The sequence below is a fragment of the Theobroma cacao genome, chromosome 5 (assembly GCF_053813885.1).
Source record: "Theobroma cacao isolate CCN51 chromosome 5, ASM5381388v1, whole genome shotgun sequence".
In the NCBI taxonomy this organism is placed as follows: Eukaryota; Viridiplantae; Streptophyta; class Magnoliopsida; order Malvales; family Malvaceae; genus Theobroma; species Theobroma cacao.
Window position 1 is genome coordinate 38,016,869 of NC_142643.1, and position 15,430 is coordinate 38,032,298.

At 34.8% G+C, this 15,430-nt stretch overlaps 1 protein-coding gene across 1 annotated transcript; it reads left to right on the forward strand.

The window, feature by feature from the left end:
• Positions 1-10,908: 10,908 nt before the first annotated feature.
• BBM (Integrase-type DNA-binding superfamily protein) lies at positions 10,909-15,355 on the forward strand. The gene is made up of 9 exons (XM_088806419.1): positions 10,909-11,297; positions 11,492-12,170; positions 12,293-12,375; positions 12,624-12,632; positions 12,736-12,824; positions 13,243-13,316; positions 13,418-13,468; positions 13,791-13,867; positions 14,126-15,355. The coding sequence occupies exons 1-9, from the start codon at positions 11,051-11,053 to the stop codon at positions 15,013-15,015; spliced, it is 2,199 nt and encodes a 732-aa protein (XP_088662545.1). The 5' UTR covers positions 10,909-11,050; the 3' UTR covers positions 15,016-15,355.
• Positions 15,356-15,430: the final 75 nt, after the last annotated feature.

Sequence of the window (15,430 nt, forward strand, 5' to 3'; positions counted from 1 at the left end):
AATGATGGCTACATGAAATCCACTTGAAACTTTAAACTACACTACAGTGAATGTTCAAACTTGATATGATTTAAATTTGAGATATCTTAAATTCGAGAAATCTTTATTAATCCTAAATATATCATTAATACAAGCTCCTGAAGATGAGCAGCATATAAATATATCATAAAATACTAAAATTTGAAATAATAGAGAAGAAAACATAGCTATATATAGTCTTACTCCTACTACTCAATAAGGAAAGCGAAAACATTGCTAATTCCCCTTCCTTTGAGAACATTATTGACCATAAAAACCTAACCCTAGGGAGACCTTCGAGGTACTCTTTATTAATCCTACTACTTGCTTTCCTAGAAGCACATATATAATATAGAAACTAAGCTAATAAAAAGGAGACCTATGAGGTGCTCCTTTCCTATGGCGTGCTCTCACAGCTGCAGCTTCTGCAAATTGATCATATGCACTCTGGACACACAAAGCTGCTTCATCATCAACCTGCAAATCAAAATTACATCATATCATGTACGTAATACATATTAACTAGACTATTCCACTTATATTATAAAACAATGCCAACACTAAAATAATCACAGTAAGTACATATAATTAAGAAGGAAACAAAACTCTTACCTTGCACTGGATCGAACAATACCTTGTTACTGAGCCACCTGCTCTTCGACATGCACATTGATCCTTTAGGTCAACATAAACAACAGTATGACGATTGTGGGTGTGGTTCTTAATGTCAGATACATCAAACAGACCTTGCATGTCATGAACCCTTACTCCCAATCGGTATGATGGTTTGAATACCTGAAACCAAAAAAGGTTTGTATTAGAAGTGAAATATAATTATATATTACATATGTTATACACCTACGTAAAGGAATGAAGGAAGTTATATACTTGAAAATAATCATGATTTCCGTGGTCACTAGAACGATTCTTGCATCTCTCACAGAAAACAAATGCCATCATGCAATCTTTGCAAAAATAGGTCGACGTCCTCGAACTCTGGCAGTGATCACATGGCTCATAAAATTTCGATTTTTGCTGTTGCAAAGCCATAAGCCATGATAGTTCAAGGAGATTTTCCATGGCTCTACTTTAATTTGTAGTTATTCTATATATGTGTAGTGCATGCATGTATGCTTCTCTATTACATATCTATTTATATACATATTATTACGTGAAATTCTCTGAATACATATTAGGGTTTTTTTATGATGGCTTATTGTTCAAGACAAAATATATATTTTAGGTATATTTGTTCATATTTTCAAATAAATAAGGATAAAATCAATTAAAGTTTCCTAGCTTTTTGCTTGAGTAATAAATTAGGGCTGCACTGCCATTAGTAAAGTATTTTTATGATGGCTTGTGTAGGCTAAATTTAAGTTAAATTATAAGTTATTGAATATATGTTCGAATCTTCTGAATTGTGCTAATTAAATGCTTGTTAATTACAAATAGATTTGTCATATTAGAAAGATTATGAAAATTTTGGAGACTGATCTATAGTTAGTGGAAAGTAACGATCGTGTATTAGGCTTTGATAGTGTTTTCCTAACGTGAGTTAGGCCTATTCGAACATCGGTCTGGGGATCTTTAAACTGGGCCTAGAAAGCTTGTTTCTTTGTGGTACTTAGCCGGAAAAAGCTTATTTTGGTAGTAGACTATATGCCAACCAAACTATTACTTACAAGAAGTTGTCGAGTGGGCTTACTTGTTTTGGGCTTCACTAGGGAAATTTCTTTTTGCAACTTGAAGAACAAATGTGGGTTGCACATGCACAACAAGTTGATTGTCATAATTCATACACATGGGAGGAAAATCAGCTTTAGCCATACGCAATAGCATGCAGCTAGGCTAGGTGTATACATGCTCATGCATTGTCTGTTTCAATTCACAAAGAAATTAAAAACACTAAATTTACACACACGCCAAGGAAAGATCAGCATAGGCCATGGGGTTTCAATAATATAACACACTTATATCCAAAACATGGGGTTTGCAATCTTCAAGAAAAATTTTGAGCTTCTCTTCCTTCTTTCTTTTCTTTTCTTTCTTTTTTTATAAAAAACTATATGTAATAATTTCTTTTACGATCTAAATCTTCTTCAATTATAGCAAATGAATAGAAAGTTTAGTAGGGTCCAAGTCAAAAAAGTTTGAATCCCAAACAGAACTTCTAACCCTACTGAGGGTTTCGGGGTTAGTATATCAAAGGTGAACGAAAACCCCAAGAAAAAGAGGGGAAGAATGAGCATTCCTAGAGCTTGTTAGTTTATGTGAGGATTCTATTTGAGATAGCAGAGACAGCCACACAGACACGCATGAGGCCATGCATTATTTTATAGTGTTGTAATTAAATAAATTAATAGGCCCAAATCCCATCTCTTTCTTTGACTTGACTTTATGTCTTTATTCATATGCCATTTTAATCAATAGTATCCTAAAGCTGTAATACCAATCTTAGTTGTAGGTGAATGTGTAGTCTTATACTAACAACTACACCAACATTTCATCAAATTCTAACTTACTTTTCCCTTTTAGTAAAGGATAGTAAACATTACCAACATTTCATCAAATTCTAAGGAGGGGTAACAATTGAGAGCCCAAGTTTTAGCTTTAAGATTTTAATGGGAAGTAAGAAATTCAAAAAGAAAAAGGGAAAAAGAAATACATGTAATTAAAGATACATGCAAACAAAATTTTATGAAAACCTAACATATGGAGAGACAAGGCATGGGGAGCAAAGGAGGGGGCACGGGAGAAGGATCTCTTTTCATCTTTATTAAAGTCTTACTTTTCTTGGAAATCTCTTCTTTCTTTTGAGGTATAAGAGGGTTTTGGTTTTTGCCTAAATTAAGAAATAAAAATAAATTTGCATGGATAAGAGTGCAAACAAGGTTGCAGAGAGAGAGAGAGAGGATGGCAATGGCAATGGCAATTGGCAATATATATTTTGACGTAGAGAGGAATTCTTTCCAAGAAGGCACGGGTGCTCCGCTGATTTCTCCGATGCAATCCCAGTTCCCACTGGCACTTTGCTTTGAATATTACTAACTCTTTTCTTTGGTTGTTGTGCTTCATATGAGCTTATAATAACCTCTAATTCTTGTATCCTTGTGTCTAGAACTACAAAAGTAATTGAATACATAATATAGTATCCCAACCCAACAACAAACAAATGAATTAATTAACTTTGGATATCTCCTCTTCATAATGAATTCATCTCTCTCTCTCTCTCTCCTTTTCTTTGTAACAGATAGCAAGAGACAAATTTACTAATATTCTTTTGTCAGTTAACAATGGAAACAGTGGATAAAAGGGCAAAAAACATATCATAACTTAAATTCAAATCTCCCCCCTCCCTTCAAAGTTCAAACCTTCTACAATTTTGAATCAAACACACCATACGTATATAGCGCATTGCGTACTGTTGGAAGGATATTTTTGAAGTAGAAATTCATATGTAAAGTTAAGCAAACCACAATCAATTTGGTCTTGGTCTTTCTTTTATTTCCTTTGCTATACTTGTAAATTAACGATCAGTGAAATCAATCAAGTAGCTTGCATAGCCTTGAGGTTATGGATTCAAGCAGCTGAAACTCTATATAGATATAGATATCAGAGCTAGCCTGAGTGAATTGTCATCTTATGAATGGCTGTTGCATCATGAATGTGATTGAATTCCAGTACATAAATTAATCATCATGCGTCCACTCTGCAAGAGACATTAAAAGCACTATATACGAATCCACAACAAACAGCCTAATGACATACAAACAGACAAATTTGCAAACCTAAGACACAGAGGGTTAGCTTTCTCAAACTTGATTTTGATACATATTAAGTAAATTATAGAACAGTGCTTGGTTTTCACTCTCCCTGGAGGCAACGTCGTTCACTCCCAGGCACCATGGTTGGCCACTATCAGTTCCTCCCACCATAATTTACGTGATCCGATTTCTTACAATATTCCTTTGACCGAATGCCACGTGGCTTTAGCAAAGTGGGCGGCGGTTTCTTATCATTGAATCTTCCCACCATTTTCTCTCGCTTGTAACCCGGTCTTGTGTCTTGTCGTCACCACTCTCCACCCCTATACCCGAAACCCTCCCTAATCACCTATATGCATTAACCTATCTGGTTGTATTAACTTTTACCGGAAAATTTACCTTGCTTTCAGCCTATGATTAAGTCATATGTTCGAGGCTGCATAGGTATATGGTTAGAGTTAGAATTAAAGCTGGAAAGTCATTAGTTTCATTTTGAAACGATAAATCTGATCTAATTTTGATTGCAACACTAAAGAATGACAAAAGATTAAGAGGTAGAACTAATGAATATAGCTTGCTTGCTCCTTTGTTCTGCAGTCAATGCAATTATTGAAGCACAATTTTATCATCCTTTGCTTTTCTTTTTCACCCACTGATGCTCAATACGAAGTATTGCCAGTGATGATAATTCAATTATTGCACGTCTCCAGTGAACCCTGGTGGTTGCAATATCATACTTGTTGGGATGTATTTACACTTATTGATCAAGACATGTGACATTCCATTCAAGGTAATGGTAAAATTGACTTTAAGATGAATTTGGTATGCAAAGAAAAATTATACGAATAGCTTTAAGGAAATAATAAAGTCAACATTTAATTTCGTCTCGCATTTTATAAAAGTAGACTGCTAGATGCATTCGGGGAGTTTGCAAAGTTGTTCAACCTTAGAATCTATTTTTTACCTTAAATAGATTATAGAGAATTTGGATTTTTTTTTATAGATGATGAGAATTCAAGTGTTTATATTTATTTTCAGAACATAAAACTTTTATTGCTCTTGATTTTTCTACTCTAGTCTTATTTGTTTTTGTGTGTCAAAATGGTTTGCAACAAATCTATTATGTAGGCTTGCAAATGTCTCTTCTCAAAACACAATTCTTTAATCAAGACACTTATTTTAAAGATACTTTTGCATTTTGTAATACACAATTTTTGAACAAAAGTATTGTTTAAATAATTTATTCCATAAAACATAATTTTTGAACTACAATATGAAAAGATAACTTTTTATATCTAAACTTTTGAATTGTAATGTTTTTTCAGTTGTCTCATAATTTTTGGAATTAGAGATATTTTTCTAATATCAATTTATAAAAAGACATAATTATTCATATGAAAAACTCACCCACAAAATCAAATAGTCATATTATTTTTCTCTATATGACATAACTTTTGAAGTAAGATAACTTTTTATTACGAAGAGATAATTTTTTATTTTGAAATATACAACATAATATTTAGAATCCCACTAAATATAAATAAATCCAGACATTCATGGAAAGATCTCTTTCACCTGCATTACTTTTTTCTCTATTCTCCACAAATAATCACAAACTTGACTGTTGAAGAAGGGCATGCCAGAAGCTACCTCTACTGCCCTCGTTCGCTCTTTCACTATCTAAATTTATTCTCCATAAATAATCTACCTCTACTGTTGAAGAAGGGCAGTGCTCTACTTTTACATTAGACTTAGGTCCAAAGATCATCTTTCTAAATTTTAAATCTTAAACCCTAACCCTTAAATTTAAGATTTTAAATTTGAATTCTAAAATTGGAATAGTGGCACTATGAATAGAAGAGGTTACTATGTGACACTACGTAACAAGAAAGAAGAAACCATAACTATATAAAAAAAAAAAAAACAATTAATTGAAGTGTATAGGACATATAGGATAGTGTCATAAAACTTTTTCCCTTTTTTTTTTTTCTTCTTTTTCTGTGGTAATACTGCGGTGGCAGGTGGGTACATGGGATGGGAGTGCAGAGTGCAGGAGGCCAAAGGCTTTCTGGGTGTCCTCACGTGGTGGTGTGGATCCCACAGATTGAAATTGAAATAAAGGTTTACGTGGCAGAGGATGCTCGGTGTAACAAAAGCATGGACTTGCTGCATGCACTGCATGGGCTGCATGCATTTCTGGACTGGACTTCAAGTCCAATAATCATCCATGGGCCCATTCTACTGGCCCAAAACATATCAGCCGTGGCTGAATTAAGTATATATGACTACTTCAATTCAAAGTGATCCCTTGAGTAGGTGATCATGCTTAATATGCATAGAGGTCACATCTCACCATATGTCAATCGTATGCTAAAGTTATAAAGATCTTGCGAGTAATTAAGGAAAACAATTTATTTTTTATCGAATAAAGTTTTTAAGAGAGTGAAAATTGGAACCGATTTATTAATAAAACAATAAATCCCATTAAGTTAAATGCATGTAAAAAGATTAATTTTATGGAAGTGGATAAAAGCCTAAATAGGAAAGTAAGAGTTGAATATATTGGTTCTGATTTTAGCTAGATGAAAAATGATTCCAAGATATTCATGAAAAGATAGGCAATGACGAAGGATCAGTAGTGTAGCCTACTTGAGGGCATAACCTCATCATTGAAAAGGGACCAAATAAATTCAAAAATAAATGCTCGAAATTCCTTGAAAAGGGTTCCCAAATTCCAATATTTGTGAAGATAACAAGAATCATAGTACTTGCTTACAGACCCCTAATGGGGCTATGATATAAAAGGATGTGACAACAAACAAAAGGGTTTGGTAGGCACAAGCAGGCATGAGAAACACATGGCATTCCATTTTGGGGTGACAAAATCGGAATATCAACACATGGCATTCATTACTACTTCTTTTGGATGCCTCCCAACACATCAAGTTTTTTTTTTTCTGCTCCCTATTCATTATTTTATATGCACATTCATGTGTCCTAAACAGTTCCTTTTTATTTCTTCAGGGTGCACAGTCCTAAAGGGTTTGCGCATATTGCCCTAGGGCAATCCAATCTGCCAGCAGTCAAAATTTTCAAACCCAAACATTTCTTACTTGAAAACATTGTGGATTTTTTAAAATTTAGAGATCTTGAATTCATTTACTATAAAAAAAATTATTATCAACGAAATATCCTATGAGTAATGTACAATATATGATATTTCATTAATATTAAATCTTATTGAGAAATTACTAATAAAATAATTTATCGATGATATATTTGTTATTGATCACAGTTAAAATGCGCTTTTCGTACCCCAGAAGCAATGCCAACCTAACCCTAACCCTAAGATAAAAATAGAAATATTATTGGAGAGTTAGATAGCTGGTAGTTGTTTTGATTTGAATTACATAAAAGAACATACTCTTGCTCATGGGTGCATGTCATATGCTGACTGTTTAGAGCAAATAATTGGCACTATATGTCTATAATATATTAAAAGATAGAGGAAGATTTTTAACTTGACATCTTTTGTTTGGAGAAGTTGGTGAGGTAACCAAACTAATGTTTTAACCGTGCACAATATAGTATTGTAGCAATTTAAAATAATATAAAAGTTGATAACATCATGAATTATGGTTCACAGTTACCATATTTGTTTAATAGAAACTACTAAAAGATTAAGTAAAGTTCACCAAATGAGAAAAAGGGTATCCCATGTATAGTTTCAAACAATTATTAACCTTTACATGCATTTAAAATTGAACCACATAATTGTAACTAATTAAAAAAAGTTCTGTTTACTGTTTCCTATAGGTACTACTACTTCCCCATTAGTTAAGGTATACTATATATACTTTTAAACAACATTTTTTTTTCATTTAATAAACTAATCCACATGAAATTTAAGGGAAAATAATGCCTTAATTACAATTTTTTTTATAAATATTAAGTTATAATTAAGATAATGTGAACGGGTGTCTATTGACACTTGTTAATGCGATATTTATAGATTTAAAATTGTAATTAGTGTATCATCACTTTCTAAATTTAGTGAGAATAACCTATTAAATGAAAAAAAAATTAAATATAGTATTTTAACTATTAAAGATCAATTAAGTTATTATTTATGACAATAATTTTTTTATTGATGTCATAGTTAACAATTAATATGATAAATTTCTATATTGAAAATATAACTTAATTAATATGATAACTTTAAAAAGTATCCTTAAAACAATTATTAACAAAATGAACTATTTTTTTTTCTCATACAGTCACTTTTAGTAATAGAAAAACTTAAACAGTATCACAATCCAAAACAAAGAACTGGAGGGAAAAACACTTGATACTAAAGCCTCTTAAAAGAAAATAAAAGCACATTACATTATAATATATTCCTTGCATAAAAAACCATAAGACCTTAGACATTCAAAACAGCCCAAAGACGAGCAACCAATGAAAGACACAATAATGTATATATGCCCAATCATCAACAAGCTCTGAACATGTTTGATCAATTAATGTTTATTTCTTAATGCAACGCAAAGTGATTAATTTTTTTATAACTCTGTTTATATTTGACTTCACTGACTATCTTCTACAACATGTCAATATCAACAAAAACCTTTCATAAAATCCATGACTTAATATCTGAATTAAGAACTCATAAAAATGAACTATTCTTAATCAGCACTTACCCATTTATAGGCACCCATTAATTGAAATTTTAATTAATGAACTATATATGGAAATAAATGCCAGTTAACATATGAGTTATAAAAGGTAGAAAGCTTATATTACCAGAGTTGATCGATTTAAAAATGACCATGATTGGTAAGGCACTAAGAAATTAAATTAGAGATAATGTAACTGCAGGCAGAGCTATATGTATGAATTTATAGGAGGAGTTGGTAATATTGGCCAGCCCTGAGAGGATGGCACCTAGGTCAAAAGTGAGATCTTCTCTCTCTCTCTAAAACATGAAATGAAAGACTTTTTGGGTTAGTGTTTCTCTGTCTAAGAAGAGGGCTAAGGTTGGGGCATGATTATGACTAGATTACCGAGGGCATTTATTTTTACAGTGGAGATAGCAGGCTTTTAAATATAATAAAAAGGACTTTGAGGCCATGTGTTTTACCGTCTTTGATTCCTTTCTTGACGGTCAAACTTACACAGTGGGGTTTCTTTGCACCCTTCGAGATCAATCTCTCTCCTCCTTTCTGCAATACCTCCACCTCCTTAAACTATTTATTGTCTCCACTGCTTCCGTACCGCCCCTTCTCATACTCATACTATCAAATCATACGTATTCGTTTCCACGTATTTGTACTAGTGTTTCAGCATGTATATACTTAGGATCATACTCTTTTTTATCTTATATTACTTGGAAATGATGCAAAGATAAATGCCCCAGAAGAGGGACATGAGCAACTAGGTCAAAGCTAGGCCGTGGCATATTCAAGCAAGTTTATACCCTTTAGTTTTTAATGGATGAAATGAAATATAGCGAATGAAAAAGGAGAGAGAGAAGGAAGAGTTGACAAGAGAGCATTGAAAAGAGGGAGAGAGTTGCATTTGGATACATGAAAATTAGATTTTCTTCCAATCTGTCCCTGAAAACTGAAAAGGAGAGGAAAAAAAAAAGGGAAAATGAAAAATAGCTTTGAGAATGAAATAAAACTCAAAGACCCGGAAGACAAGGGTTAGTGTCCTCATATAAGGGTGCAAACAGCAAGCCCCCTCCTTCACCATATATTTTCTTTTTTAACCCTTTTTTTTTAATTGAAATAGAAAAAGAATATACACAGGATTCTCCTCCTTCGCATTGTAAAAATTTAAAAAACCCAGAAAAAATTGTCAGTCATGCATGAATTATTGTTATGTGCACAGCAGGGAGGGAGGGAGAGAGAAAAGAGACTCCCGTTTGTAGCGGGGGAGCAGTTTGATGATTAGGAGTTAGAGATAATAGTAAAATAATGGCATGGATGGATGGAATGTGAGAAAGTGATGGGGTTTTGTGGGCAAAGGCTGAAGAAGGGTCTCTGCTGATACATAATAATATTAAAAAAAATTATTATAGGGAAAGAGAGAGGGGAGAGCAATGAAAAGGGGTTGGTTAGGGGGAGTGGTAGGAGCAGATTACACTGACAATGAAATGACTTATGTCCAACTGGGCATGAATAAATGGGTGTGGGGAGGGGCTGCGTGTGGGTTTTTTCTCCCACTTTGTCAGATGTATATCATCTTCTGCTACAGGTGTGTCACAGCAAAGAAAGAGAAAAGCTTTTCTTTCAATCCCATATATATATTTATATTTTAATCATTACACTATAGTATAGTAATATATAGTAGATATGTACATATATAATATACATACATGTATATATTTATAGACCTATTGCAATTTAATTCTTGGATTCTCCTTCTAGAGCCACTTTGATCACATTGTAATAAAGTAATTGGAAGGTAATTTAATTTTTATTATAAGGTGGGTAGAATCAAGGATGGATATATCTGTCTATCTTTGAAGTCCAAATTAAGGGGGAGAATACAAGTTTGTTTTAAGTTTACGAAACCACATGCTTTCATAGGTTTATGACCCATGTGTGTTAGCCCTTGTAAGGCTATGTATATGTATAAAAAATAACTTCAACTATCTATTAGAGGCATGAAGATAAGCTCAACTTGCCTATTCTTAGATTGCAACCAGAACATTTTCTAACTCTTCTGTCCTCCACCTTTTGATTATATTCTTTTTCTTCTAAGACAATCCTTTCTAAACAAAGGGGAGCAAGTGAGAGAGAAAGTTTGGTTTGTAATAGACCTTTAAGGATGTCTCAAAAGAGAAAGATTGTGAAAAGATCATCTCAAATCCTCCTTTTGTAGTGATTTGGGCACCTCCTTGCTTTCTTGATAACTAGTTTCTCTCCACACGTGACAAATACAAGACTATCCCTTTCTCAACCCAACTATCTAGTAGAATCATTTTCTAAGACTGCCCTTGAAATGGAAGGGTGCCCCATTTATGATTGTAGTTCATGAAGGGGTTATATAAGTCTTCATCTTTTGCTTTGGAAGAGATGATTTCTCTTCAAATTTTTTGACCTTTCCTCTTCTTTCTTTTCTTCTTTACCACTCCAAGGTTTCTGTCACTTCACTTCCGCCTCTAGTACTACTTTCATGCATGAACTAATTCCTCATCTCTCTTTGCTTATCAGTGAACCATAAAAGCAGCAATCTTTCAAACCTGTCGTTTCAGTTTTATGGCTTCCATGAACAACTGGTTGGCTTTTTCGTTGTCACCTCAAGAACTCCCATCACAAACTGTTGATCAAGACCATCACTCTCAAACCGCAGTCTCTCGCCTCGGTTTCAACTCCGATGACATCTCCGGAGCCGATGTGTCTGGCGAGTGTTTCGATCTCACTTCGGACTCCTCGGCCCCTTCTCTCAATCTCCCTCCCCCTTTTGGCATACTTGAAGCCTTCAACCGAAACAATCAATCCCAAGGTTCGGTTTGCTTCGCTCCATCAAAGCACACCCGCACTTTCTCATCTTTCTCTCATGTCAAAGGCTGAAGCACCAAAACCCTAACCATTCTTTTTGTTTTTCAATCATATTAAAAGAAGAAAAAAACTTCATTTCCTTAATAACTAGTATTCAAATGTTTGATATTGGTAGTCTCTTTTTTTTTTCCCTTGCAGATTGGAATATGAAGGGTTTAGGCATGAACTCAGATGGAAACTACAAGACAAGCTCAGAGCTTTCCATGTTGATGGGTAGTTCATGCAATGGCCAAAGCCTTGATCAAAGCAACCAGGAACCAAAGCTTGAAAACTTCCTCGGAAACCACTCTTTCTCCAATCATCAACAGAATAAGCTCCATGGTTGCAACACCATGTACAACACTACCACTGGAGAATACATGTTTCCCAACTGTTCATTGCAGCTCCCATCGGAGGATACGACTAACGCAAGAACAAGCAACGGTGGGGATGACAACGACAACAACAACAATAAAAACAATAATAATAACACCAATATCAACACCGGCAACGGCAGTAGCTCCATTGGTTTATCCATGATCAAGACTTGGTTAAGGAACCAACCAGCACCGCCTCAACCAGAGGCAAAAAACAATGGCGGTGCTTCACAATCTTTGTCTCTTTCAATGAGCACTGGTTCACAAACAGGCTCTCCTTTGCCTCTCCTTACCTCAAGCACTGGTGGCGGAAGCGGTGGGGAGAGCTCTTCCTCTGATAATAATAAGCAGCAGAAGACACCGACAGGTATGGATAGCGAAAGCGGTGCAATTGAAGCGATGCCAAGGAAATCTATTGACACTTTTGGCCAACGAACTTCCATATACCGTGGTGTAACCAGGTTATATTATTATTTTCTGTGCATATAAAACCATGAAGTCTTTTGTTTTTCGTTATCATTTTTTATTTTGCCCTTTATTTTTGTGTTATTTTATAAAGATTTTAGGGTTTTGCTTATTGCAGGCATAGATGGACTGGTAGATATGAGGCTCATTTGTGGGATAATAGTTGCAGAAGAGAAGGACAAACCCGTAAAGGAAGGCAAGGTAATACGTTGTGATTGCTCTACTTGATGGACCTCCTATCAATTTTTTTTTTTTTATAAAAACTTCTTTGTCGGTAAAGCCTGGATACTTCTAGCACTACATACACAAGGCACTGGAATTTGCTTTTTTTCCTTCATTTTTAATGAATGATTTTTTACTTTTATTATTTATTATTATTTACAAACTCCTGACTCCATTTTCTGCATTTTCACATGATTTGATGTGGGGCTTCCTCAACATACTTGCAGTTTATTTGGGTAAGTACAAAAGGACAAATACTCCTGAGATTAGGTTATTCCATTTGTGAGTTGGTGATTTAGTTTGATGAAGTTTCTCATGCTTTTTCTTTTTGGTTTATAGGAGGCTATGACAAAGAAGAAAAGGCAGCCAGAGCTTATGATTTAGCAGCACTGAAGTACTGGGGAACCACAACAACAACAAATTTCCCTGTAAGTTTCCACTTTTGTTCCCCAAACTGGAATAAGGTTAAAGCATTGATATATAGTGCATTAATTGCCTACTTTTCTCCTCTCTTCGTACATTTGGATTCATTCTCTCGGGAAAACGAGTTCCTGTAAATTTGCCCCATGTTCTCACTGCCATTGACATGCAGTTACTTTAGCCAAACAAAATGGGGGGAAAAAAGTCTTGGGAGTTTTATATTACTCTGAGCAACTGTACATGTTCTTGTGCTCCTAAAAGGCATCCCCATTAATAGGAATTTTGTCATGTAATGGGAGAAAAGTAAGGTAGTTTTTTTGGGTTGAATATTGCCTAAATTTATGGGTTTTGTTCATTATTAGTAAATCTTCTCTTTTTTTTATAATATTTATATATATACACACACACACTATATTTTAATTACAGATTAGCAACTATGAAAAGGAGTTGGAAGAAATGAAGCACATGACCAGGCAGGAGTATGTTGCGTCTCTGCGAAGGTATAGCACTGGACAAACAATGGCCTTATAATCTATCTTTGATGGAGCAAACAGACATCAAATGCATGAATGGTTGAACTTTACGTGTGGTTTTGATGCAGGAAGAGTAGTGGATTTTCTCGAGGAGCATCTATCTATAGGGGAGTCACAAGGTAATGTGATATGCAAAATTAAACATAATCATTTTCAGTATGTGATAAAACCTTAGGCTCTTAACAAAGGATAAACAAACAATTGCACTAGGCTAGATGTTTTGCACTTTGGAATTAATATATTCTCCTTATAAGGGAAGAGAAAAATTACAATTTTTTTTCTTTAAAAAACACTTAATTCATGATTATAATTAACAATGCAGGCTTTGTTCTTTGTTTATTATCATATTTTTGGTGTCCTAATGAGTTCATTGTAGAAACTTTGCTATGAAGAATATCAAGGTTTTGATACTAATTAACATTGTAATTTGGTTGAAAACAGGCACCACCAACATGGAAGATGGCAAGCAAGGATTGGAAGAGTTGCTGGAAACAAGGACCTTTACTTGGGGACATTCAGTAAGTTTGAGTTCTGCATTTTTGATCTTTCATACGTGTTTAAGCTTTATAGGATGTTTTGGCGAATAGCTAGAAAAGTTTCAAATAATGGTACTGGCAAATTGAACTGCTCAACTCAATCATTGAATTTGATGATTTGTTCTCTCGATAATCAATTTTGTTTGTTGACGTAGCATACACTGTAAACTTCTTTGGAGGGGATGTTTTAGATGGTCATGTCGAGTGACGGTTGTTTTTTTGTGATAAAAAATTATATAGGTACGCAAGAAGAGGCAGCAGAAGCCTATGACATTGCAGCAATAAAATTCCGAGGACTGAATGCTGTAACCAACTTTGATATGAGTCGATATGATGTTAAGAGCATACTAGAGAGCAGTACATTGCCAATTGGTGGAGCTGCAAAGCGATTGAAAGATGTTGAGCAAGCAGAAATGGCTTTAGATGTACAAAGGGTAGATGACGATAACATGAGTTCCCAGTTGACTGATGGAATCAACAATTATGGTGCAGCACACCATGGCTGGCCTACCATTGCATTTCAACAAGCGCAGCCGTTTAGCATGCACTACCCGTATGGCCAAAGAGTATGGTGCAAGCAGGAGCAAGATTCTGATGCCAATCACACCTTCCAGGATCTTCATCAACTACAATTAGGAAGCACCCACAATTTTTTTCAGCCTTCAGTTCTGCACAACCTCATGGCGATGGACTCTTCTTCAATGGAGCATAGCTCTGGCTCTAACTCTGTCATCTATTGCAATGGCGGAGGTGGAGATGCTGCTGGAAGTAATGGTGCTAGTGGTAGCTACCAAGCGGTCGGGTATGGAGGCAATGGAGGATACGTGATCCCCATGGGTACAGTAGTAGCCAGTGATAGTAACCAAAATCAAGGCAATGGCTTTGGAGACAATGAAGTGAAAACACTTGGTTATGAAACTATGTATGGATCAGCTGATCCATATCATCCTAGGAACTTGTATTATCTTTCCCAGCAATCATCAACAGGTGGAGTGAAGGCTAGTTCATATGATCAAGCTTCAGCGTGCAACAACTGGGTGCCAACTGCAGTTCCTACCATTGCACAGAGGTCTAGCAATATGGCTGTCTGCCATGGAGCCCCAACTTTCACAGTATGGAATGATACATAAGAGACGAGATTGGAAGAGAGATGGGTCTAGGGAAAGAAAAGGATGTATACATATCTGATTTCTTAACTTTGATTTCTTCCTTACATTAACTAATTCAACTAAGGAAGATAGGCCCCTTTTGTTGACAGCCTCTTTTTTTTTCTTTTTAAATCCTCTAACCCTGCAGCATTTGACAATTTTAGAATTAAGGGTCCGAACTGAAGTTCAGCAATAGCATTTGAGAGTTGAGTTCCTCAATGGCTATGAATTTTGGGAACTTCAGATGGATCCTCGGAAAGTTTTATAATACCAGGCTTTGTAATTTTGAATAATATAGTTATGATACAAAGAATGGGATTGTTCTCCTCTTTTCTGTAAATTTGTCATATATATCCATGTGTTTTAAGTGCATGCATGTGATTGGAATTAACTGATA